The 23,763-nt window shown below is 45.6% G+C and overlaps 1 protein-coding gene across 1 annotated transcript in view; it reads left to right on the top strand.

Moving 5' to 3' along the window:
• Positions 1-1,286: 1,286 nt before the first annotated feature.
• PLXNA4 (plexin A4) overlaps positions 1,287-23,763 on the top strand; it is a 439,477-nt gene continuing 417,000 nt past the window's right edge. Inside the window, exons 1-2 of the mRNA XM_085299727.1 lie at positions 1,287-2,546; positions 21,748-21,930. Of these exons, the coding sequence (XP_085155853.1) occupies positions 1,368-2,546; positions 21,748-21,930 (1,362 nt within the window). The 5' untranslated portion in view covers positions 1,287-1,367. The remainder of the gene's footprint in view (positions 2,547-21,747; positions 21,931-23,763) is intronic.

Genomic DNA, 23,763 nt, shown 5'->3' with positions numbered 1-23,763 from the left:
AGAGGAAGAGGCTTCAGCCCTTTCTGCAGCCGGCGCTTAGCAGAGAGCTCTGCTGGTGAGACCTGGGGCAGTAGGACTGCATCTCCCACACACTTTGCAGGGCCAAAAGGGGCCAAAGCTGCTCTTGATGCTGAAGCAGCCGTGAGAAGGAGGAGGAGGAGGAGGCAGAGGGATGTGTTGAATGATGCAAAAACTGTTCTTGGTGATGTTCTCACCAAATTACAGGAGTGGTTTGAACCTCCTGTGGCTCCCACTACTCTGGTTAAAACCTAGGAGACTTTAGGGACTCAGCAGTGCAAGGAAGTCTCCTTCTCTCTCGTGTGTCACTAGTCCCTGGACACCAGTGCCTTTTGCCTTGGGCTATACTAAAAATTGCAATGCAAAGCAACAAAGCTGGGCTGTTAATTTTCCTTCTTCATGGTTCTTTGGATTTTATTATTGCTGATAGTAATACAACTGCTTTCTTCTCGGTGCTCTGCAATCACCAGTGGAACTATAGCTCTCTTTTAGATGATTTCTTCATGGCTGTACTGTGTGTAGAGGGTAGTCTTGTGGTGAGAGCCCAAGAGAGGGTGGGACCTGGTGCTCAGTTTGCTCCTTGCTTGACTGTGTGCTCTCTGTAGATGTGGCTCGGCATGCTGGCTGACCAGACTGTGCTCCAAGCTGGTCAGGCGTGAAGCAGCTTTGATCTGGAAGCCACAGAGAGCCTGGTCAAACAGACCTATTCTGGACCAACATCTCCCTGAAAGCATATTAATCTCAGACCAAAGCTGGCTTCTTCTTGGCTAACTTAGATGGTTTCGAAAGAGCTCAGTATCCATCTGGACCTCCCCCTGTAGGCAGATCCCTGACCTTCTCCAGGCTTCAATCACTCATCCAGAAGAGCAGAATAGTAATCTTTCTCATGTCCTGTCTTCTTAGATAGCAAATAAACAACTGGGTCAAAGCTGGTAGTGCAAACAATAATATTGCTTGGTGTTTCTCCTGTTACTCTTCTGCACAGATCTAGCATCCAGTGGATTTGTGCGCTGTACCATGGGGCACATGTTTGTGTAACGAAGAGTAAGAGGGTGCAGATTTATTTTTCTGCTATGTGATTTCTACCAGCATCTTTTCTTTCAAGAGGGTTGCCTTTGTGCTGTTTTTAAGTAGCAAGCTCAGAGACAAGAAAGGGAGGATTAGCGATTAAATACACTCAGATGATGGCATGGTTGTGAAAGAAGGAGGAGGGAAAAATACTCTATAGTAATGAACTTCTGTTTTCTCTTCTCTTTGCTTGTAGGACAAAATCTGCCAGGGAATTGGTGTTTTGAAGACACTTACAGCTTTCAATCCTCGTTCCCTTGGGAATACAAACTTTTCTAATCATGTCACTGGCCATGTGGAAATGGACTTGCCTGGTTTCTCACCTCCTGCTATCTGCCACAGTGTCATCTCTTGCTAAGCAGCAGCCATCCCACCCAAAGAGGCCCTTCATCACTTTCACTGGAGACCAAGCAGAGGGAACCTTTAATCACTTGGTGGTTGATGAAAGAACTGGGCACATTTACTTGGGAGCTGTCAACAGGATCTATAAACTTTCTAGTGACTTGAAGGTCCTGGTGACACATCAGACTGGTCCTGATGAAGATAATCCCAAGTGTTATCCTCCTAGGATAGTTCAAACTTGCAATGAACCTTTGACGCCCACTAACAACATCAACAAAATGCTCCTCATAGACTACAAGGAAAATCGATTGATAGCCTGTGGGAGTCTTTACCAGGGCATCTGTAAGCTTTTGAGGCTGGATGATCTCTTCAAGCTGGGAGAGCCCTTCCACAAGAAGGAGCATTACCTCTCTGGAGTGAATGAGAGTGGCTCTGTTTTTGGAGTCATTGTTTCTTACAGCAACATGGATGACAAGTTGTTCATTGCCACTGCCGTGGATGGCAAACCTGAGTATTTCCCCACTATTTCCAGCAGAAAACTCACCAAAAACTCTGAGGCAGATGGGATGTTTGCTTATGTCTTTCATGATGAGTTTGTGGCATCTATGATCAAGATCCCCTCGGACACCTTCACCATCATTCCTGACTTTGATATCTACTACATCTATGGCTTTAGCAGTGGTAACTTTGTCTATTTCCTAACTCTGCAACCTGAGATGATTTCACCACCTGGTTCCACTACAAAGGAGCAGGTTTATACCTCCAAGCTGGTTCGACTGTGCAAGGAGGACACAGCCTTTAATTCCTATGTTGAGGTGCCCATTGGCTGTGAGAAGAACGGGGTGGAATATCGGCTGCTTCAAGCAGCCTACTTGTCCAAAGCCGGAGCTATCTTAGCGAGGTCTTTAGGTGTCAGCCCTGAGGATGATATCCTCTTCACAGTCTTCTCCAAAGGTCAGAAGAGGAAGATGAAGTCCTTGGATGAGTCAGCTCTTTGCATCTTTGTCCTGAAAAAGATCAATGACCGCATCAAGGATAGACTGCAGTCCTGCTACAGGGGTGAGGGGACATTAGATCTGGCCTGGCTCAAAGTCAAGGACATTCCCTGTAGCAGTGCGGTAAGTCAAGCACCTCACCACCCAAGCTTAACTTCTTCATGTGCTCATAGAGTGGGAGAGCTTGGAACATGGCTTAGCGATTAGGGCAGGGAGCAAGGAACTGAGCCTGCTTCATTGCAGTCCTGGTCCTGCCTCCAGCTCACCACATGATGTGATTTAACCAGTTCATACCTCAGTTTTCTCATGGACAAGCAGAGGAAGGTATCATTTTCTGACTTCCCAGGAATGTTAGGATTGCTAATTAATTAAACCAAGGGGCCTTGCAATCTTTAGAAGGAATTAGCCTGCTTTTGTTTTTTCACTATGTAATTTGTTAAGGGTGAAACGATGCTTCCTTCAGAAGTCTTGGCTCATACCTTAACCAAAATAGGATTTAGATAATGTTAACGTCTTGTGCTGGTTTCTGTGTCTGCTGGTGGAATTTTATCTCCCTGAGCTGGAGCTGGAGTAGGATTTGATCAGGGAGCTTTGTGAAGCCAGGATTTCATTCCTTCTAGGGCTAAGAAGCACTGGTCATTAACCATCAAAGCCCCTTGTCTTCCTGTTTCTGGTCAGCTCTGTACTGTCTGTGTACTGAAAAATTAAGGCCTGGCTACAAATCAAGGTTTAAATGCTGCAAGATTTAAGGGCAAGACTTGGGGAGAGGTTGGTCTACCTGACCTACAAATGATCTTAATAAAGTGTCTTAGTTTACTCCGTCAATTCAGTAAAGTGTCACTGCAGAAATCCGCATCAACCCAGCTGGTGTAGGCTGCCTTTGATATAATGCACAGAAATCAGCATTGCAGCCTGCACTGCATACAGGCTGCTGTAACAGTCGCCTCTCTGGGCTTTGATTTCCCTCCTTAATTAGCTCTTTCAAGTGAGAGGCAAGTTCAAGTCTGAGCAAAGGGAATACAGAGAAACACCAGAACGCTTTTCTGCCCCATAATCTCATGGCAGAGGCAGGACCCGCGGTAGAGGATTGCTCCAGCTTTTGTTGGCACTCAAGGCTCTTTTGCTGGGGGATCCCTACTGCTCCTTTGCTGGACAAGGAAGATTACAGAGGGAAATTTAACTGCAGAGAGACTGATCTTGACTTTGTCCTAAACCGCCTTTTTCTACCTGTGCCATCAGCAGTGTCATGTGGGAAGGGGAAGTTCAGGCCCCTCCTTGCAGTGGGAGCTCTTCTGTCTAGACCTGCCTCAGTAGCAGAACTCCCTGTGGAGTATTGCCCAGGGAGACAGGCTGTGCCCAAATCTCACTTTGATTTTTTTTGTTTTGCCTCAAGGCCTCTGCACATTCAAAGAGCTGCCTTTAGATTTAAGCTGAGAGTTTCCCACTGGAGTTACTTTCACAGGCTGTTAAGTCTCTCCTCGTATTTGCAGATCTACTCTGCTTGTGCTCCATACAGATGCTTTTAATGTTGGACCTCTTGAATCAGGAGGTTTGGAGCCAATCAGTCACCTGGCTCCTGTGGCTTTAGACAGGAGTGAAAAGGCCAACAGCTCTCCTGTGCCCCGTTTGGTGAGTGCTGGATGAAGATGACTGATAGGATTTGGAGGGACAGGATTACAGAGGTTGGAGAGTGGAGAAGGAGCAAGGGACAGAGTGACAAAAGGGGGGGGGGAACTGCTAGATCATCTTTATGACTATATTTCTTCACTGTAAAGCAGAGATGCTAATCTTTCCCACCTGGAGAAAAAGCCCAGAGAACCCTGAAAAAACCCCATATGTCTGAAAAGTGTTACTGTGGGCTGTGCTCTCCTCAAGCTGAATTCACTTGGAGTTTCTGGCAAGCCCTGTCTGAGTTCAGCTGTGCTGCCCGAGGAATGAGGCATTACTGACTTGGCTGCTAGAAGGTTTGCAGAGTCCAGCCACTAAGCTTGGAAAACATTTGGTGGTTAGTGAAGTATTTTAGAGGCTGGATACATGTCCACCAAACTTGGAAACCATCTGGTGGCTGGTGAAGCATTTTAGAGGCTGGATACTTGTCTGTGAGGGCCTTGTCTCCTTTGCTGATGTCCTAATTGCCATTGCATTTGCTGCTCTCCCTTTCAGCTCATGTATCTGTAGCAGGTATAAAAGTGATTATCAAACCACCAGTGCGACTTTTGCTGGTTTATGTGAGTGTCAAATATTTCTGTGCTAGCGCAGATACTTAGCCTGCCTGTGCTCAAGGCTAGAACTGAACTTCAGTTTTGCTGCCCTGCTTCAAGCAACTGAAATCCTGCATGTGAACAGATACAGCTGATACACTTGGCAGTGAGCAGATGGGTAGAGAGAGGCAATGGGGAATGTCCATCGAGCATAGCAAATAAACACTCTTGGAAGACACATTCCAGCCCTTCTTTGTGATACTAACTGTAGGGCCATGGATTATGGAGCAGTGCTCACCACACTGTCCCTGCATCCTGCTGCAGGGTCAGTTCTGGCTTTCGGCATCACATAGTCTCTAACAGGGCAATAACTGACTCAGAGAGTGTTGTGTGTGAATCTGCTTCTGTTTCTGCCTTGGTGTAATGCTTGTTCAAGGCCACTTCAGGGCAAGTGAAGTCTCTAGGGGACCGTTCTTGGCAGAGCTCTCCTAGCCTACAATATGCACACAAATAATTGCGGGGAGGTGGTGAAGCAGTGCGCTTGGCCGGAGAAGGAAAGCGCAGTGTCTGCAGCTTCTCCGGTCAGACAGCTTTGCTAGTGCAGCTGGAGCTGGGACAGCTGAGGTCAGGTAGGACCTGGCAGCAAGCTGGCTTGAAAGCACTGCGTCTCGCAGTCAACCTGTGGCGGGAGACGCTGGGTCTCCAGATGTCCTGCGGAATTGGATGTCCTTGAGACTTGCCTTGGTCTGGTTGGCAAACCCAGCGTGATGGCAAAGGGCTGAAGCACAACTGCATAATGAGTCCATGCCTCTCATGCTGACAGTGCACATACGTGGGAGCTAAACCAGGAGCTACGGGTTTCAGCAGTGCAACAGCAGAGCTTTCAGACTGGCGGATGCGAAAGCCCGCAGATGAATGGAATATTGTCAATGCATGTTCTCGCCTCCGTCCCTGTGTTATAGCTGTCCTCTTCTTAATCTTCAGCATAAATCAAGGAAGCATGATCAATTTTTATGACTAGGCAGCTGATTTCCAAATTGGTGATGTTCACTCGGGTGATGAATAGTTCCAGGTAATACCTCTCTGTTTTTTTTCTCTGTCAGTACCTTGCAAATACATGATAATAACTTATATTTAAATGATATACTTGACCCCAAATGCTTAGAAATTCATACAATCTGAGAAAAATGGGGCTGGGAAAAAAAAGAGCCTTATGAGGTCATCTGGTTTGCCCTTCTGCCTTACTTAGAGCATTCCTGACAGATGTTTGTCTCACCTGTTCTTAACCTCCAGTGATAGAGATTCTGCTTTCTTCCTAGATGATCTGTCTTTGCTGCTAGGAAGCTTTTCCTTACGTCTAATCTAAATCTCCTTTCCTGATATTGAAGCCATTACTACTTCCATAGCCGCAGAGAACACATCTATCCCCTTCCTCTATCTAGCAACTGCTTTGCGCATCACTGAAATGCGACAGGTCCTGTGGTGCAACATAGTGCATCAATTTATGCAGCACGGTGAGTGAGGCTGTACAGAAGTGCAGGGCTTTTGCAGAAGGAAGAGTTGTTTGGGGGGGGGGGAAGTGTTTTAAAACTGAAAACAATCTTCATATTGGAAAAAGAAGTGCATGGTTCAAGCACGCTTCCCAAGCTTTGTAATTAACCAGCAGCGCTTTTCTTAACCACTGAGAAATGCTGGATTTTTTTTTTAAAAAAACAAAGCCTATCTGGAAGGAGGATGCAACAGAAAATGGGACATTTCAGTGCAGGACTTAATCACTGATTGGTTTTCAGTAGTATGGAATTGGATTAACAATAGGTACATTTTGAAACTCACTAAAAATTGCACTATAAGGAGACTCAGTCGTTGAGCCAAGGGAGTTGAAATGTTGTGTGGGACATCCAAGGATGGGGGAAGAAGGGGAAAGTGTGTGCCAGGATCTACTGGGGAGGTGTGAGAGCAGCAGGGATCCTTGCTGGAGCCTTGGCTTGCGATGAAGCCCCAGATACGATGCCTTCGTGGCATGTGATCCCAGCTGTCAGCTTAGAAACTGGTTCCAGCCCAGGACTGTTATCCTGGGAGATCCCAGTCTCTTCATCAGCCTGATCTGACTCACAGCATCACCTGCTATACTGCAGACTAACAAATTTGAGGCCCCAAAATGAAAAGATTTCACCCCCGTCTCTGTAGCTTTTACCGGATACACAGTGCAAATATCTGTCCAAGATAATCAAAGTGTCTGTCCCCAGCTATTGCCTGGCTTCTGCCTGTTGCTGGTATTTTCTTTTTCTTTTGGCAGGAAATGGAGTTTGACTGTTCAAATTACTGTATTCAATCTCTTCCTGTTTTTCATGGCAGCATTGTCACTTGGGGGAGAAAAGAAATGTTTTTGAAGCTGACCAGCCAACAAAAGGCCTTGTGTAAAGAGATGGGCAATATTTTCCCAACACTTTGCTAATGGAGGGGATGTGAGGTGGTGTATTTGGGATCCAAGCTGCTGGCTGATCAACGACTTGGCTACGAAGGCTGCTTCTGAAAAGATGCTTCGAGGCGCCGCTGCAGCTAGCAGCGCCCAGACTCCTGTGAGTCCTGCATCCCCTCTGTATGCCTGTTCATCCCGTGGGCTCCCTTCTACTTTCCCTGCAACCTTCCTGCCCATCTCAGATGCTTCATGGAGCAGGGGTGGTGCTTGGCCTTTGGGCTCTGTGATGTGCAACCCTACCCTTCTTCATACCATCAGGCTAGGAAGGGACATTCCTAGCTCCAGTGACAGAGGGCTGTATATATAGTATAAGATAAAGTCAGCTTGACTCCTGACGCTGCTGGGAATGGGGTGGCCACTATTTTCCTACAGATTGCCAGTTTCTTTAATTTCTTCTTCCTTCCGGAGGTGCATCAGCTTGCATTTGTCATCTCTGGTGTTGATAGCACACAAGTCTGACCAAGCACCTCTGAGATGCTGAGATGGGGAGTAGCATTATCCCTGTTTTACAGGACAGGTTGCTGAAGCACTGTAAAACATGACTTGCCGCTCAGCTCCTGAATCCTGCTGCTGTGCCCAAAGGTCCCAGCCGCTGCAGGAAGAGGGAACAGCGTCCTTGCTTTTGGGTTCCTCTCTAGCAAAGGGGATAGCAAAACAGAATCCTTTAAAAAGAAGAACATGGCCTGAAGTTGCTGGAAAGGGGAGGCATTTCAGGGGGCTAGGAGAAAAGTTGCTTTACCGTTAAATAAATAATAGAAAAGGAATCACTATCTCTACATGTCATTTACCCCATCATTTTCCCTTAAAAGAGAAAGGCTGGGGTGAAATGGAATGTTATTTGTTTTCTCTTAGCTGTCAAAAAAGGAATATACGGAAGGAGGTCCATGTGGTGCTGTTGCTTTGACATTTTTCACACCAGCGCCTGTCCGTTTCTGGCCTGGATTGGATGGGTATGTGAGCCTGCCTCTTTCTCTGGGGAATGACTCACAGTCACAGGAGCAAGCTATCGGTTTCATTAGACCTCGTAGTGTCACTGGGCTATCGTAAGTAAATCTCTGCGGGGTCAACACCACTCGTGCCAGCACGGTAGGGCTTTATGTTCATCTCTACTGGATAAACCACGTGTGAGAGTTTTGTGTGTGTGCTCTTTTAGTCTAAATTATACAGGCCTATGTTAGTGATCCGAAGGTCCTCCTGGGTTTCTTCCTTGCTACTCTGCTGTGTCCTCTTAACGGCATGCTTGTCAGCTCAGTCTGACCGTCCTTTGTGTCTCTTAGCCAGGCTAAAAACAAGATTTAGTTAGTCCAAAACTGAAAGCTCGTATTTCCTCCCTCCTGTGAGATCTACCTTCAGGACCCTTGACGTTTAAAGGACCACCTCCCAGTCAGCTTTATCAGTGCTTTCCGTGCTCCTCCTCTGAAGACACAAGCAAGAGCAGGAACCAGAAAATGACACTGTGCAGCCTGTGCAAAGTCAGTAGGCTCAGAAATGCGGCGCTGCCTCGCAGGGAATGTTCACTGGAGACTGCGAGACGGCGCAAACAGGCTTATTACTGCCAGCTCTGTATTTGTGTAATTGGTCACATCAGTTTGTATTGGACGGTGCTGTGTGCGTGTGGAGTGTGTCGTCAGAGAGACTTGCTGAGCCCAGCAACTCCGGTAACAGATGACAGGCGTCCTCCGTTGATGCTGCGAGCTGGAGCGGAGCGACGGCTGTGCTGTAGGGGCAGTGCGGACACATGGGTCAGGCAGTGGCCTGGGATACACATCGCTCAGCTGTGTGATTTGCAAGTTACCCCCGTCCACCTTCTCACTCCTGATTTCTCCATCTCTGGAAGGCCTGACTGTTGCCTCCCCTGAAAAACTGACAGTGCTTTGGGAAGAAAGACACTTCATTGAGGAGAAATGTCACTGCCTTGCTACAGGGGAAACTCGGGCAAAAGCAGAGGAAAGAGCTCTCTCCAGCAACGTGGCCTGTGTTTTCTGTGGTTATTGCTGAGGTGGAAGTGACCAGAGATGTTTGGCGTGGTGCTCCTCAGGCTAACAGAGAGCAGCTGAATTCAAATCTCCACCGCTCTGAGCAAGGTCTTGACCCCTCTGTAAACAAAGTTAGCAAAATCCCCCCCCCAACTCTTCCTCTGGGAGGTGATTAGGCAGGCTCATTAACTAATTAGCATTAATTCACTTATTGGCGTGCCCAATGTTCATGGTCTGCCAGGGACAGGACAGCTGAGACTTAATGGAGTTGTAAAATCTCAGCACTGGGTGAGTACAAAACTTCTCCAATAACCGTGTGAGGTCTCAGTTCAGCTAGAGTATAGCCTCTGGCAACAGCCTGTCCCTCCAGACATCCTCAAAACCCCACCACTTATTTGGGAGAACATGCAAATGCCAACTTGATGGATGTTCATTTGCATGGCTTCTCAGGCACTGCATGGATTCATCTTCACTTTTTCCTTGGTGACAGCCCTTCCTCTGAAGTGCCACCTCTCTGCTTTGAGCCAGCAGGAATAAGGACCCTTCACTATCTCTGTAAAGTTCTTGGCACTCCAGGGAGGAAAAGTGGCTTTGGAGGCCCTGGGGAAGAGAAAAACAAAAACTCTTAAGCATCTATGTAAGGCAAAGCTTGTACTTAAGTGCTATAAATCAGGGTCTAATTGCATGGAGAGGATGATTGTGTTTGAGGTATTAAGTACGTTCCTCCGTATTAAACACCTGTCCTTGAAAGGATACCTCCAGATCAGTGTGCACACATAAACAACGCTGGCTGTAATTAATTGCCTTCCCGTCATAACCCCATCCTGCAAGTCCTCCTTCCAAAATCCTCGCTTTTTGTCTTAGAGTGGAGAGAAAGAAAGCAACTTTGGAAACAGTCTCCTCAAATCCTTTTATTTACTTCCCAAATGTAAGGAAAGAGGAAACCCTATGCCTTTAAATGGCCAGGCGCCAAAGCCGTGTGCGCTGTGCTGTTCCCTCCTGGCTCCTTGCATCTGTTTGACCCTGCTCACATAAAATGTTCATTGAGGACGGCGCAGGGCCCAAGGCTGCTGATGAGCTGTTGTGTCTGAGATATTTTAGGCGCAGCTCCCTCCCCCAGCTGCGATCCCCTCCCCAGCCCATGTGGGCTCTGCTTCAGCATCTCTCAACATAGACCCGGGGCCCGGTGGTCCTGGTAGTCCCCTGACAGCTACTCCTGTAGGTGACCGAGGTACTGGCTTCTCCATCGCTGCCCACGCTCCTTGCCGCATGGATGAGTAGGTTCGTTGCTGGGAACTGATCTTCACTGTTTTCTTATGCGATTGAGCTGCCTGGGCACACGTGGCTCAGCCTTACATTTTCTGAGGGCTCCATATGATCTCCTTGCATTTGTTTCCACGCTGGATGATCAGCTCCTTTGCAAACCTGACCTCATATTGCCTCGCCAGGAGGTCGCCTGGCAGGCTGAGGGGAATGCTTACACAACATTTTTTTTTTTTTTTAGAAAAAATAGCAAGCAGAACCCAGCTATCCTGGAAAAGCCAGAAGCAAAGTAACTTCAGCTCTCTGTGTGAGTCCTATGCTATTTAAAGCATCTCTGGACAGGGAGCAGACAAGCACTGGGGTTTGTACAATAACTGTTCTGTTGAGGAAAGGGGTCAAGGGTACGCTGCATTCAGCATTGCCTAATGGGCCAAACGCTGCATAGACCCTGCCTCCCTTGTCTAATGTGAGCGGAGCTGTGCAGGGTGAAAAACAGTGCGTGGCCTGTCTTGCTGCTCGGAGAATCAGCTAAGTTGTTTAAGCTCTGAGAGTGGTCTGGTGCACTGTCTATATTTATTTTATAGACCATCACATGCGTAACGTGAGATGCTTTTTTTTTTTTTTTTTTTTTTTTTTTTTTTTTTTTTGCCCCTGAGATAAGCAAGTTTATCTGTTTCCCAGATAAAGCTGCATCTGGAGGTCTCCGTTGCATCAGGTGCATCAGATTTGTACAGATGCTGGACCTGTCTGCCCTACAGGATGGCCAGTGTCAAGAGTCAAGATGAAGATGAGAAAGGCCTCTGTCCCTGCAGAAAAATGACCAAGTCCTATCAGATCATATTTCTGCTCCTGCCTAGGCAGGACATTGGACAGGCCAAGCTTGGTATCTGTGATGGGATGCGCTTTGGCTGTATCTTTGTTCAAGAGGCACTTTAATAGCACTGGCCACGTCATCTGGTAACATGAGCACCGCTTTGGGACCTAGTGTGGTGTTTGTCCCCCTGGCTAAATGCATGGGCAGAGCCAACATTCACCTGCCTGAGGAGACATGCCCAAGTTCAGGATGGATCTGGGGATGAATCCTGGATCTCCTGGCACACATTTACCTCCAAATCATTCTTCTTGTCAACCCTGCTCCCTTGCCTGAGTAAATGTCAGGGAATGGGGGAATGTGGCCTTACTGTGCTTGCTGAAGTGCAAATCTTCATTGTGCCTTTCTCTCGGAGGGGGCAAATCCTTTCAGTGATTTCCCTCAAGAGTACGCTGCGATTGTAGGTGTGCATGAGATGTTGCGTTTTTATTGGCATTCAGTGAAGGTATGGAGGGACCCAATCCATGAGCTTCCTGTGAAGTACTGCGTTAGGTCTCTGGGGCTGAGTCCTCTGGGACTTGGAGCTGAATAACAAGGACTCAAGTTCAGGCTCTGCTACTGTACTGTGTATATACTTCATGTAATAGCAATGCAATCCATAGTTTCCATAATCTTCCCTGTGCAATCAACATCTAGTCACTTAAATCTAGCAGCTACAAACTGTTGCAACCCCAACATTTTCAGCTTTATGGCGCAGATTTTGTGGAAGTAATATTTAAAGTAGTTAAAGAACCACTTGAAGCACAGCAAAAGCAAGACATCCAGATACGTGTGGATCTAAATAGAGACTCCACAGAAAGACAGAGAGACCTCTGTTTCCTCCATGCAGTATTGAAGTTGGCATAGCTGATAGAGCATGTGGGTGACATTAGATCAGTAGGAACAACATCGTATTTTCCCTGTTTCAATGTCATTACCCCGTTGTTGTCAGTGATCCAAAATATAATAGGATTTGTTCAGCTGATTTATCCTGTAAACAAGCAATATTAGCCAGGCGCATATTCAGATGCAGACAGGGAGTGGGAGAGGCAGAACGAGAGAGCGTGCAGAAGGGAATAATAAAAACATACTCCTCCTAATGAGGGAATGACCCAGCACTTATCAATGGGTCGGGGCTATTGGTCGGGATCCCGAGCCAAGAAACACAGGGACGTAATTGTAATGGTGTCCCTGCTCCTGAGGGTTGGCTGCAGCCTTCCGCTGCACAGTCCCGCTTTCAGATGCAGGGAGAGTTTGAGCTTAATGGCTTGAGTGAATTTATACTCGGCTGACACAAGTGCTCTGCATTCCTCAAGCGCTGAGATCGGCACAGATAGAGGTAGCAAATGGGAGATTTTTCTTTGCATAGCTCGAGTGCTTTATTTTGTTGTTTAAACTGATAACTAGGCTTCTTTACATTAATTTTTCCTGAGATGATAGGAGCCGGCACAACTCGGTGCTCCCTGATGCAGATGTGCAGCCCTTGAGCTCGGCACAGCTCACTGTTATTCGGTGAGCAACCCGTGGTCTCTGATACCCAGCAGAGCTCTCTCAATTTCCCCATGCTGAAGAGCAACAGCACATGCGAGTCATTCATTACAACACTCAGTTTACCTTTGTAGGACCGTGTTGAGGCTTAATTAATGCTTTTAAGCGGCTCTGGGATCTCTGGGCAAAGGTGCTGCCTGCATGCAAAGCAGTGTTGTTGTTTAATTTATATAGCACTGTTGGTGTGCACGGCACTTTTCAGCCCAAATGATAATTTTGTCTGTGTAACAAAATAATAATTATAGTAATTGTGATTCAGCAGAGAATCTCTGGTGATGCCGGCGTAGGGTAGACAGCTGGACTCTATCCGCCAAGGTGCTGGTGTGCACTGCTGGAATAGGAACGAGGGGTGTCTCTCAGCTGCAGAAATGCTCCATCTCACTCCAGATTTAACCATTCTGCTGCCAGTAAGTACTAGAAGAAATCAACCAGGTATATTGTCTGCGAAAGTGAAGACAGGTCAGCAAAAGAAGGTTCCTACACAGCACTGTGCGTAATAAACAGCAACAATATTCCCGTGGAGACCTTTTGAAGAGTCGTGCTATGCTGGCAGTTGTGTCCTGGTGAAAATGGACACGAGACTTGGTAATTTGGGGCAGGGAACATCTTTTTCCTGGGCAGTTCTGTTGGACCGATATGCCTGAGGGAATCCCATGCTGCTGCAAGGATGCTCAGGATTACAGGACACAGGTAGAGAGGACAGAGCCTCAGTCTCTTCTTACACCTCTCCAAGCTCTGCAGTTGATGTCTTGCGGAAATTTGTTACATAGCCAGCCGTTGACCCATCATGGACACGTGACGTCCTTTAGGGCGAAACGCAGCAGCTGGCTAAAAGAGCATTTCTCTCTCTCGCAGAATTGTCTTTCTGTCTGCACAGAACACCTTTTTCACCCCAGATTTTCTCTCTATGGGGTGAAATTTCTCTCTAACTCCCCATCTCAGCTACAGCAGCACCAGGGGAAGTGAAGTGCTGCCACGTTTCAGGTGTGTAACGCACAGCTTTGCTGCTGGAATATGTTCTTACAAAAGAGCTCTAGTGGCTTATTTGATCAATACTTCACTTTTGAAAAATCCCTAAATGCTTATTTACCCAATGGACCATGGCAGTTTCAAAGGTAGAGTCTCCACACTCAATAATCTCTCCCTATTTTTTTTTTTTGGTATGAAAAATTTTAAGTGAATTTTTAAAGCCATGGAAAGCACTAAGCTGAGAGCTGCAGAGATTATATTCCTCTGTTTATCCTGCAATGCCTCATCCATATGATCCTCCAGCCTTTGAGCCAGCAGGGTTAAGTTTATGGGACTGCAGAAGAACTCAGCTTCCTTTTATAGTTACAGATGCTGTTTTCCAGGTCCCATCCATCTTTCCAATTTGAAGATACAATTCCCACCTGTGCAGGAATGGCAGGCATGAACCTCTGTTGCCACACACCTCAGTGATCTAGTTTTCACCCCAGTTGCATGGCTTAGTGTGTTAACACTGAGGTTTGGCATAAAAATGTCTGAATTTTTTTGGAGGGAGTGAAAATGATTTATGCAAAAGGGAGATTTGGCTGACACAGTGATGGCATTTTCTATTTGGGATGTGAAGGCCTCTGCTAATGGGAGTGTTTCATGCTTTGCATTGCTGCTGGAGGGACCATCCTCTTTCCCTGCTTGTTTAAGAAGCTTAGGCTCTAAACAAGCTATTTGAAATATCACTAAAGTTACAATATCCAAACAGACAGAGTATAAATACCACTGCAAAATAGGCCCAGGTATTTGAATCTGTTCGGCACAGATATCTTGTTTACCTTGACATGATGTGCCAGTTTTCCGTAGCAGACACTTGGAGGCGAAGTTAATGGTGAGATCTGAAGGATATGGTGAAGCTGGTATCTATTCACGATCTGCCAGTAACATGCACTCATTAAACTGGTGGTGTTCCAAACTGGAACCCTAATTGCACCTTCACTTGTAATGGTGGCAGGAGTGTCCTCTTAAGCCAAGAAGAAGCGTGTGTTTTTGCTGAGGACAATATTGGATAGGGGGCCTGCAGACTTAGTGTCCGTGCTTCTCTGGATAGTCAGTTTTGGACTTCCCCCATGTGGATATGAACTGTTTTCCTCTGATTTTCCAGTGCTGCTCCCAGAGCAGAAATGCTGCTACTGACCTGTCCTATGCCAGTCATAAGGAAATGTGCATAGCAAAAGTGGGAATAAAAGTCTGAGAACAAGCCATGGGCTGAAAAGCATTTGCACTTTCTGCTCACTAGCTCTGTGGCTATGAAACTGGAGTCAGAAGACCCTGAAAGCTGTGGTCTGCATCTCCAGGCTCTGCAGCAGAAAACAAGAAAAGTAGACCTACTGCTAGTATTGCTTAACTTTTGCAGCACTGAGGAATAGAAATGCATCTTTTGACACATTAATCATTGGACATAGACTAATCAAACTGTTCAGGACATAGAGGATGCTAAATTTATAGCAACAATTACCAGCTGCTAATAACCAGCTAGCTCTGTTGAGCAAAAGGTCTGAAGACTGAAGAAATCTGTTGGTCTCTCTAAGAAAGGCAGCCTCCTCTTCCGGAAATTGCAAACTTTACGATGTGGAGGTACCTGGTATGGACTGTTGGGAAGCCAAATGCTCACAATACAGCAGGAGCATAAAGGCAGGCATAAAAAGTCTGTGCCACATTAAGATTCTGTAGCACTCTGGAAACTTGACACCAGTCCTTGAACTGATACTTAAACTGCAGACCTAAAAACCAAACGCTTGTACAAGTCCTAGTCAATCTGAGTAACTTTCCCCCCTGTTCGTACATTCCTGAATTATGTTTGAGTGAAAACCTCTTAGCATAGTAGGTGCAATTTCCCTGTAATTGGTAAACTTACCGTAACTGCACTGTCATTTGTATATGGTGACATGTAATTGCGTGGTAACCACTGCTGTGGCTGCACAAGTGAAAAGCAGCATGCAATTATAATGTATTTTGGAACACTGGCTCTTTATCCAACTTCCATTATATCACAGAGCACCCTTGGGAAATGGTCCTGGATATTTTTGTATGTCATTAGATTGCAAACTAACTGCTAAAGAGTGGTTTGGTTGGTGAGCTATGCTATCTTTGGTTGGTGGCCCAGGGTTCCCATCCTTTTGCCCACAAAATTTCCCAGTGGCTTTGAATTCCAGAGGACAACGGCCTATGGCCTTCGTTAGTCACTGAACCAGCCCACAGCTTTTTCCTGACTCACTGTCGGGAATGCACGTGATGGGGAGGGCAGTGTCATGTACCCAATGTGAATGATGTGGCACTAGGTGAAAGTCGGAGGTGCAGTCTCCATCCTGCACCAGGACCTCACGTCTAGACAGAGCCAATGGGCTGATGTTAGATATTGCCTGAAGTTGGTGAACCAAACAGTGATGCCCAGGATGATATAACCATGAGGACAAGCAAACGAGAAGAGCACAAGCCTTGGGTAGCAAACTTCTGTTGGTGGAGTTGGAGTTAAAAGACGTGTTTTGCAGGGATGTGGTTTGCATCACTAGCAGTTCTATTGGCCAGGGATTTATGGTTCACCCCTGCCTCTCTGATGATCTAGACCCTCACTTATGCCTCTTCAGATACTGGGAGGTTCCTAGTCAGAGCTTTTCCTAGGGCTTCCATCTCTCTAGATTTTTAAACATCCTATTGGAGTACATGTCCACTATCACCAGGAAACACAGTCCTTGCCGTTAAGATCTTGCAGTTGAGCGATGGAAAAGACCTTGGCTATCTCCTTGCAAAGACTCAGATGCATATTTCTGTTGATTTCTTATTGCTGTTGGCTAGCTGGCCCTGCTGGCAGCACAGACAGCTGTAATAGATGCAGTGTCTCCATGGTCTGTAGTAGCCAAGTCTGAGATAACAAGAGTGAGAAGCCAAGTACCTGCCACTGTATGAAGACAGGGTTGTTAGGTATTAGCTGTAAATCAAAGGCGAGACCTGGCCACTGGGACAGCCTGTATCCCCAGTGGGTTTGTGGAATTGCTTTGGAGCCTGCTGAGATATCTGGAAAGAGGCCTTTGTGCTTTGATTGTGGGGGAAGATTTCGCCAGAGTGAAAGCAAGGAGGAACAAAGGATCGCTAATCCTTTATCGAAGCTTCTCCCAAAATATGGATTAGCCTGTATTTGATTATCAGAGGCTGTTTCAGAGACAAATTGCTAAAGCAGATGTTTAAGGGACAATTGCAGTTTATTACAGCACTGTTTGCATGGACGCCTGATATCTGGCACTTCAATCCTTTGTGTGATGCCAAAGTGCTCTTGTCTGCCATGGAATCAGATGAGGATGGAGAAGGAGGTGCTGTAATCAGAGCTGTGATCCTTCTGCTGAGTTTGGGGGTTTTGGGGCTCAGTGAAGCCTTAGAGGCCTGACCGAGCAGCACCAGCCTTGTAAAGCCAACCCTTCTAGGAGGGCTTTGATGAATTAATTATTTATTTGATAGACTTAATCCTGGGGAAGGCAGATGCATGCCAGAATCCTTCTGTAAATCAGGCCCATTCTTTGTACATCCTTCCTATTTCACTGGTGAATGTGACACTTGGCCACGGTGTCACCACTGCAGATGAACCCTCTGGGTGCTGATGTAGGGCCTGGTGACGGAAGCAGACTGCAGCCTTTCACCAGCTGGCTTCTTCCCACACGTCAGCCCAAGATGGAGAGGCAGCTGCCGGGACTTGGGAGGACATTTATGCCCTGGGAGCCGCCAATCATTCTTACATGAAGATATTTTGGATATGTAGAGCACCTTACAAACCTGTGTTTAGCAGCTTCCCTGGGGAAGGGGGATGGTGAGTAATCCCATTTTTGCAGGTGGGAACCCGCTATGGGATGCTAATGCATTTGTCTCCAGTCCAGTGCCTCAACCAAAAACCCCCTTCCCTTTCGATTCGCTCCAGACTGTCCAATAAATTTCTGAGTTGGATTTTAAATGCTCAAAATGCAAAAAATTTCACCATCTTATTCCTCTAAATCTTCCCTTTGTCCCTTTCTGATATCCCAGCTGGTGTTGTAGCAGTGTCGCAAGCTAAGAGAATTCAAGCCCTCACCTCTGCTTTCAGTCTGGAAAGTCATTAATGTGAAATTGCCAAGCAGAGAAGCTCCAGAGAGTTTAACGTAGCTACTTTATATTGTTTTTAAGAGTGTCTGGAATTGAAAATAAACCTGTGCTTGCAACTCCAGACCCTTTCATCATAAATCCAAACTTCCTTACGTGTTTCTCTTTGCTGAGGAAGATGGCAGTATTTCTGTCTTAACAAAGACATTGCTCATGCAGCTGAGAACCACAGCTGCACAGAAGCTGGGTGATGTTTATTTGTAAGGGTTTGCTTGTTGGCATTTTTTTGCAGAAGACCCTCAAAGGAAAAAACCCAGATGTATTAAATGAAAATATTTTTATGTGGCGTGTGACTTGCTGGCCTTGCTCCTGTTCCTGGGGGACAGTTGTTCACATTGAGGACAGTTGAAGACTGTCATGGTGCAATTGCTTCTCTGGCACCCATGGGAGAGAAAGTGACTAAATAGAGAGGTCTGATCTGTCCTCGTACATCTCGTACATTTGCACACTTCAGGGACTTGGGTGTGGTGTGAGGATCCTAGGTCTCATCTAAAATGTGTCATGTCAGGCAAAATACTGACTTCACTCTTCGACCTTTGCCCTAGGGCAGGGGTTTGTTCTTTCAAGGAAGTGAGCTGAACAGGTAGAAAGTTAGTTTTGTATCTGTAGAGGGAAAAAAAATTACATGATTTTGGTGCTATTGAGGATAGGTCTGAATTCAGCTGTAGCCAGGCCCAGGCTCATGGAAGAGGAAACAGACTGTGCCAATTGAATTAATTAAGCCTCAACAGGTGGGAGATGTGCTGTAGCTCAGCCACAGGTTATTGTGTTTGACACTGTGATCACTGGTCTATATCTTTGTAGTGTTTTGCAAGCACATGTGAGCTCACTCTGCCTCTGTGTGCTCTGATATACAGCCTCTGCACTTGTATAATCTAGTTAGTGTAGCTGGCCCTTTGCAGAGTGTATTGCATAGGAGTCAGTGCTGTATTTCTACAGTTTTACAGATTGAGACCTTCCTGGTGTTTGGGGAGTAAGCAGAAGTACCTTGCATTTGCCCGAACAGCAATGCAAGTAATCCCTGGGTGATATCCAAGGGCCTGGGTCATGTAGGAAGGGGGAACAGGTAATTGCATTAATATCTCTGGCATCCAAGAGCATCAGCCAGAATATCTAGGTTTGGCTATTGCGAGGAAGGTAGTGTGTGGGAAGCTGTGCTGCACTGGGAGGGACACCTTGGACTGTGCCGGCCCTGCTTGATCGTTGTCATTTAATTGCTTGTTGGTGTAATTTCCTGTTGTTTGAGATGGAGCTTCATCACTGTGCTCTAGGTGAGATGCCTGCTGGAGTTTTTCACCCTTTTGGTGGTGAAGAAGGCTTTTTCTCCTTTCTTCTTTTCCTTTGAAACTGTGACAAAGAAGGACTTTCCTTTACCTCTCTTTCTGCCACTTGCAGAAGACCTGGGAATGCTTTCTTTTCCATCTGAAATGATTTTTCTCTCTGCCTGTCAGGTATGCTCAGTTTTAGTCTTGAAACGCTGATTGTTTTAACCCGATAGCTTAAGAGTTTCTGATCATACTGGGGCTAGCTTCAAGACCTGGGTTCATCTCAAATACTGTATGCATAGGATCATAAGCTAATTCTGTTGGAAGGGACCTCAGGAGCCAGAACCAACTGGCTCTGCCAGAAGATGGGCTGGATTGGTGGCACTCTGACTTATTCATTATTATTATTATTTAAACTCTGTTGACTATGGAGATGGCTAAGATGACCACTATAGGCTACATTATAAGATTTCACATGGCTAGAGCTGGATGAGAGATCTTACACTACATCAAGTGTCAGGCAGCAAATCAGAGAATGGAAAGCTTGTGGGCCTGCTTCAGGCCAACACAGCACCTCTCCTGTAAGCTCATCTCTGACAATTGGTGTTGCATGTCTTGCAAAAAGATGTGGTAGCTTTGCTGCTTCAGACATCATTGGTGCTTTCTGAATAATCAAGCTGCAGTTTTTCTTCCAGACCTATGTATGGAAGCTCTGCATAGTTTCATTATCCACATAAATACTGAGGTTTTACAAGCCACACTATCACCAGTGGTGTCCTTTCTCTCTGAAGTGTAGTGATTAGCACAGTGGTGCTAGGCCTGAGATGAATTTGGACTTTGGGTCTGGAATATGTATTTATCCTTGACTTTGTGCTGGCATGTAAACTAGCAACATCCCATCTGCAGCTCACAGAGGCTGTTGATTTGATCTGTAATTGCTCTTTGAGCTGGTGTTTTACCTCTAAAAAGGCAGTCCACAAACAGTAATGATTCTTGCAGGCCAGAGCTCAAGCCTAGCTGTTCCTTACTAATGGCTGTTTGAATTCCTCATAGGTTTTATATGTTTATAAATATGTTTAGGACACATTATTCTTGCACTCAGTAAAACCATCTGTAATTATTCCCTGTAAGCACTAGGTGAGGATGAAATGAATCAACTATCAGGCTTTTATTGCTAGTGAACTCAAGCAAGGGGCAGCACATACTCCAGCCATGTTTCCTGGAAAACGGGAGCTCAGACAAAGAAAATGATCACAGCTATTTCTGGCATAAGAAAATTTGACAACTTTGCTGTACACTTAATTACTCTTCTCGGCCTCAGTCCAGCAAAATATTTTAAGCAGGTGCTTAACTTCAAATCCGTGAGCGGTCTCATTGAAATCAATACAGTATAACTGCCTTGGCAATCTATGCTGTGTATTGAGAGTATCATCTTTATTTGACTTATTCGACAGAGATCCTCACAGTGGCAACTTGCGTTATCCTGAGCTCCTGTCTAGATCCTGCATTTGAGGTAGGATCGAAGAGGTGTCACTGTCTATACTATTTGCTGCTGCGCTTCTACAGCTCCTTGAAGTCCCAGGATACACCCTCACAGTTAGCTGGATGATATGTGCATTTATAGACAAAGATCCCAGTGGAGCATCTCTCTGATGACAGGCTTGTTAAGTTCAAGCGCAATAGATGTTGGAGTTTATGTAGCAGCATTATTGGAAAGAGCCTTTTCCCTAGTAGTTAGGGCATCGTAAGTATTTCTAGCAAACACTGTAATGCTCTCATAGTTGCAGAGAAACCTTCCCTCCCTCCTCTTCAGAGTCCTCCAGTGAGATGGTTATATGTGAAATGGAGATCGTTCATAGGTTATAAACCTACGGGACCCAGGAGGTTTAAGTGCTTGGATCAAACACTTAGCGCAAGAGAAGGACTCGGGACTATACAAGCAAATTAAACCCATTGCCAGCAAGAGCATGCAGGTGCTGTCTATGTTGTTTAATCCTTAATGTGGTCCCTACTGAAGATCTGGGCTGTGCTGATCCCACGCACAAAGCCTGGGCATGTCTTGGTGAATAACAATTTCCTAAATGTGGAGTGGATGCTGCTTCAGTGTTTGGTGGTGGGATGGGAGCAGTAATTCAGATGCACAGATATGAGCCATACCAATGAGTCTGAGAGCCAAAGGACAGGCCATGGCTCATTTTATTTTGTAGATGTATCTCAGTGTTTCTCATTCTGGGTCCCTTGGCTGTGATATACATACCTTTTTGTTTTTTTTTTGACAGAACCAGAAAATCTTAAGACTTTTTTAGCAGATTTTGTCTTTGATTGCTAGGTCTTGACTGGTAAAGCAGTAGGAAAAAGGCTTAAAATAATGTATCCTGCTGGGCTGTCATTCAAGAGAAGGAAGTTTCCATTTCTCTTTCTGCCTCTAGCTCACCATGAAACTTTGGATGATTTTTTCCATTTCTGTATGTATTTCCCCAATTCTGCCTTTCTTCTTGACTTGTCAATACACTCAGATTATAGGCATGTTGTACGTACCTCCCCAATGCCCAAAGAATCAATGGCTCCCTGTTTTCACTCTTTTTTTTTCTTTCTGTTTGCAGCTGTTAACAATTGATGACAATTTTTGTGGCCTGGATATGAATGCCCCCTTGGGAGTATCGACCATGGTGCGGGGGCTCCCCATTTTCACTGAAGATGGAGACAGAATGACGTCTGTGATTGCCTATGTCTACAAGAACCACTCCCTAGCCTTTGTGGGCACTAAGAGTGGGAAGCTCAAGAAGGTAAGACTTCACGTGGTCCTCTAGCTCAGGCTTGTTTGTTCCTATGAAGACTGGCAGTGTGTGAGTCTTTAGCCTGAGATGTCTCACCTGTTTTGGGAACAACCAATGTTTTGATTAGCAGAAAATTGTATTTCATCCCTGAGAGCCTGAGCTGATGAGAGAAAGGAGAAAACTCTTCTCCCAAAGTGCTTTTCATAAGAAGATTAATGTGTTTGAGTTCAAACCACAGAACTAGACACAACTGGATTTGATACAATTTATGTCCTTTTTTTCCCCCCATAAATGTTCAGACCATCTCTAAATAGTTGATCACAGGGTATCTGTGCGTGCTGGAGAAGAACTGACTGGGGCTGAAGTCCGTTAAGTAACAGGATTCATACTCTGGAGATATTTCTTTCTAGCAATGTGACTGGACTGTGATTTCACCACAGGCCCAACATGAGATTAGTGGTTGCTCTGTTTAGGTCAGGCTGCGTGCTTATACTGTAGGAAAAACATTTTCATCAGAAGAAAGCTCTTTTTGAATGATAATGAGCATTATGTTTATGGAGTAACCATGGTTGATGTCACGTAAGAAAATATACTCTTTACTGTATTTTGGTTTATGCTGCTCCTCACTGCATTCTCGCAAAAAACGTCTGTTGCGTGGCTGTAACTCCATAGTTGAACAGCTGCTGTAGTTTGTCATGTAAGACAGTAGTGGTTGGTTTGTGAGGTGGAAGCTGGGAGTCGTTCACCTGTGTTTTTGGCAGGTGCCTTTCTTAAGGTGAAAAGAGGTATTATAGGTGACCTTCTCATGCTAACGATGGGCACTGCAATTCCTCTGTGCCATTTTGGCAGTGTTTGTCTGAGCGCTTAGCCTGGAGATGTTGCAAAATATTATGTGTGTGTGGAGACCGTGGCTTTGTCAAAATAATGGAGGTAAGAGAGAAGCAGAGAGAGGAGGTTGCACAAAGAACTGCCCTTTGGATAAATCCTCAGGGCTGGGATGGGATGGGTGTTGATCTCTCTTTGAATTCCTTTTGCAAATAACTCTGAATTGGGAAGAAAAAATGCTATTAAAAGGCAGCCCACTATGGCTTGTGTATATGATGGACGGAGCACACAAGAGTGCGGAGTCATTTGTTCGCAGATACGTAAGAAAGACTTGAAAGTGCTAGTCTTGTCTATCTATTTCTTCACACATAAAGTGGAGAAAAAGTGCAGTTGTAAAGGCAGATATCCTGTCCTGAGAGAGGTCTACAAGGCGAACATGAGCCTGGCCTCTGGCAACATGTCAGGTCTCAACCTGGTCTTCAACCTCGGAAGGGCTACTGATGCTTTTGAGAAGAGGATGAGGTTTTTTAACAGTCTGTTCAGGCATGTGGAAAAGAAGCCAAGTTGTTTTTTAAACAGTTGTAATAATAATAATAATAAAAAATCTCCTCCCCTGACTAATTAAGTTTTGCTTCCCTATCATCTGTGATACCATAATAAACTGTTTAGTTCTGCAGCCAGTCTCTTAGGGGGAAAGAATAGGGTAGCTGAGATCTGAATGGTAAATATCCAAAAGACCTAAACAGTTAAGAATGAATACTGCTTCTCTGCACTCGCAAGCTTTTGTTTTTTCTTTAGGCTTCAGGAGAGGCAAACTGAGACATGGGCCTGTTTTTGCCTTTGCAGGTCACATTACAGGATCCAAGAACTGATTCCTTTTAATAGGGAAAATAGGAGTAAGAAAGCTTTTCATTTTTACAGTGTGTGGTAGAGAGCAGGGACATCCTTATAGGGTAAAGCACGAGATGAGGGGAGCTGTGCTGGCTGATGTAACTTGAGAAAGCTGCATTTTATTCC

Source organism: Rhea americana, unplaced genomic scaffold (genome assembly GCF_003343005.1).
Source record: "Rhea americana isolate MKP2758 unplaced genomic scaffold, rheAme1 scaffold_1, whole genome shotgun sequence".
Taxonomy (NCBI): domain Eukaryota; kingdom Metazoa; phylum Chordata; class Aves; order Rheiformes; family Rheidae; genus Rhea; species Rhea americana.
This window is presented reverse-complemented; position numbering and strand designations above follow the sequence as displayed.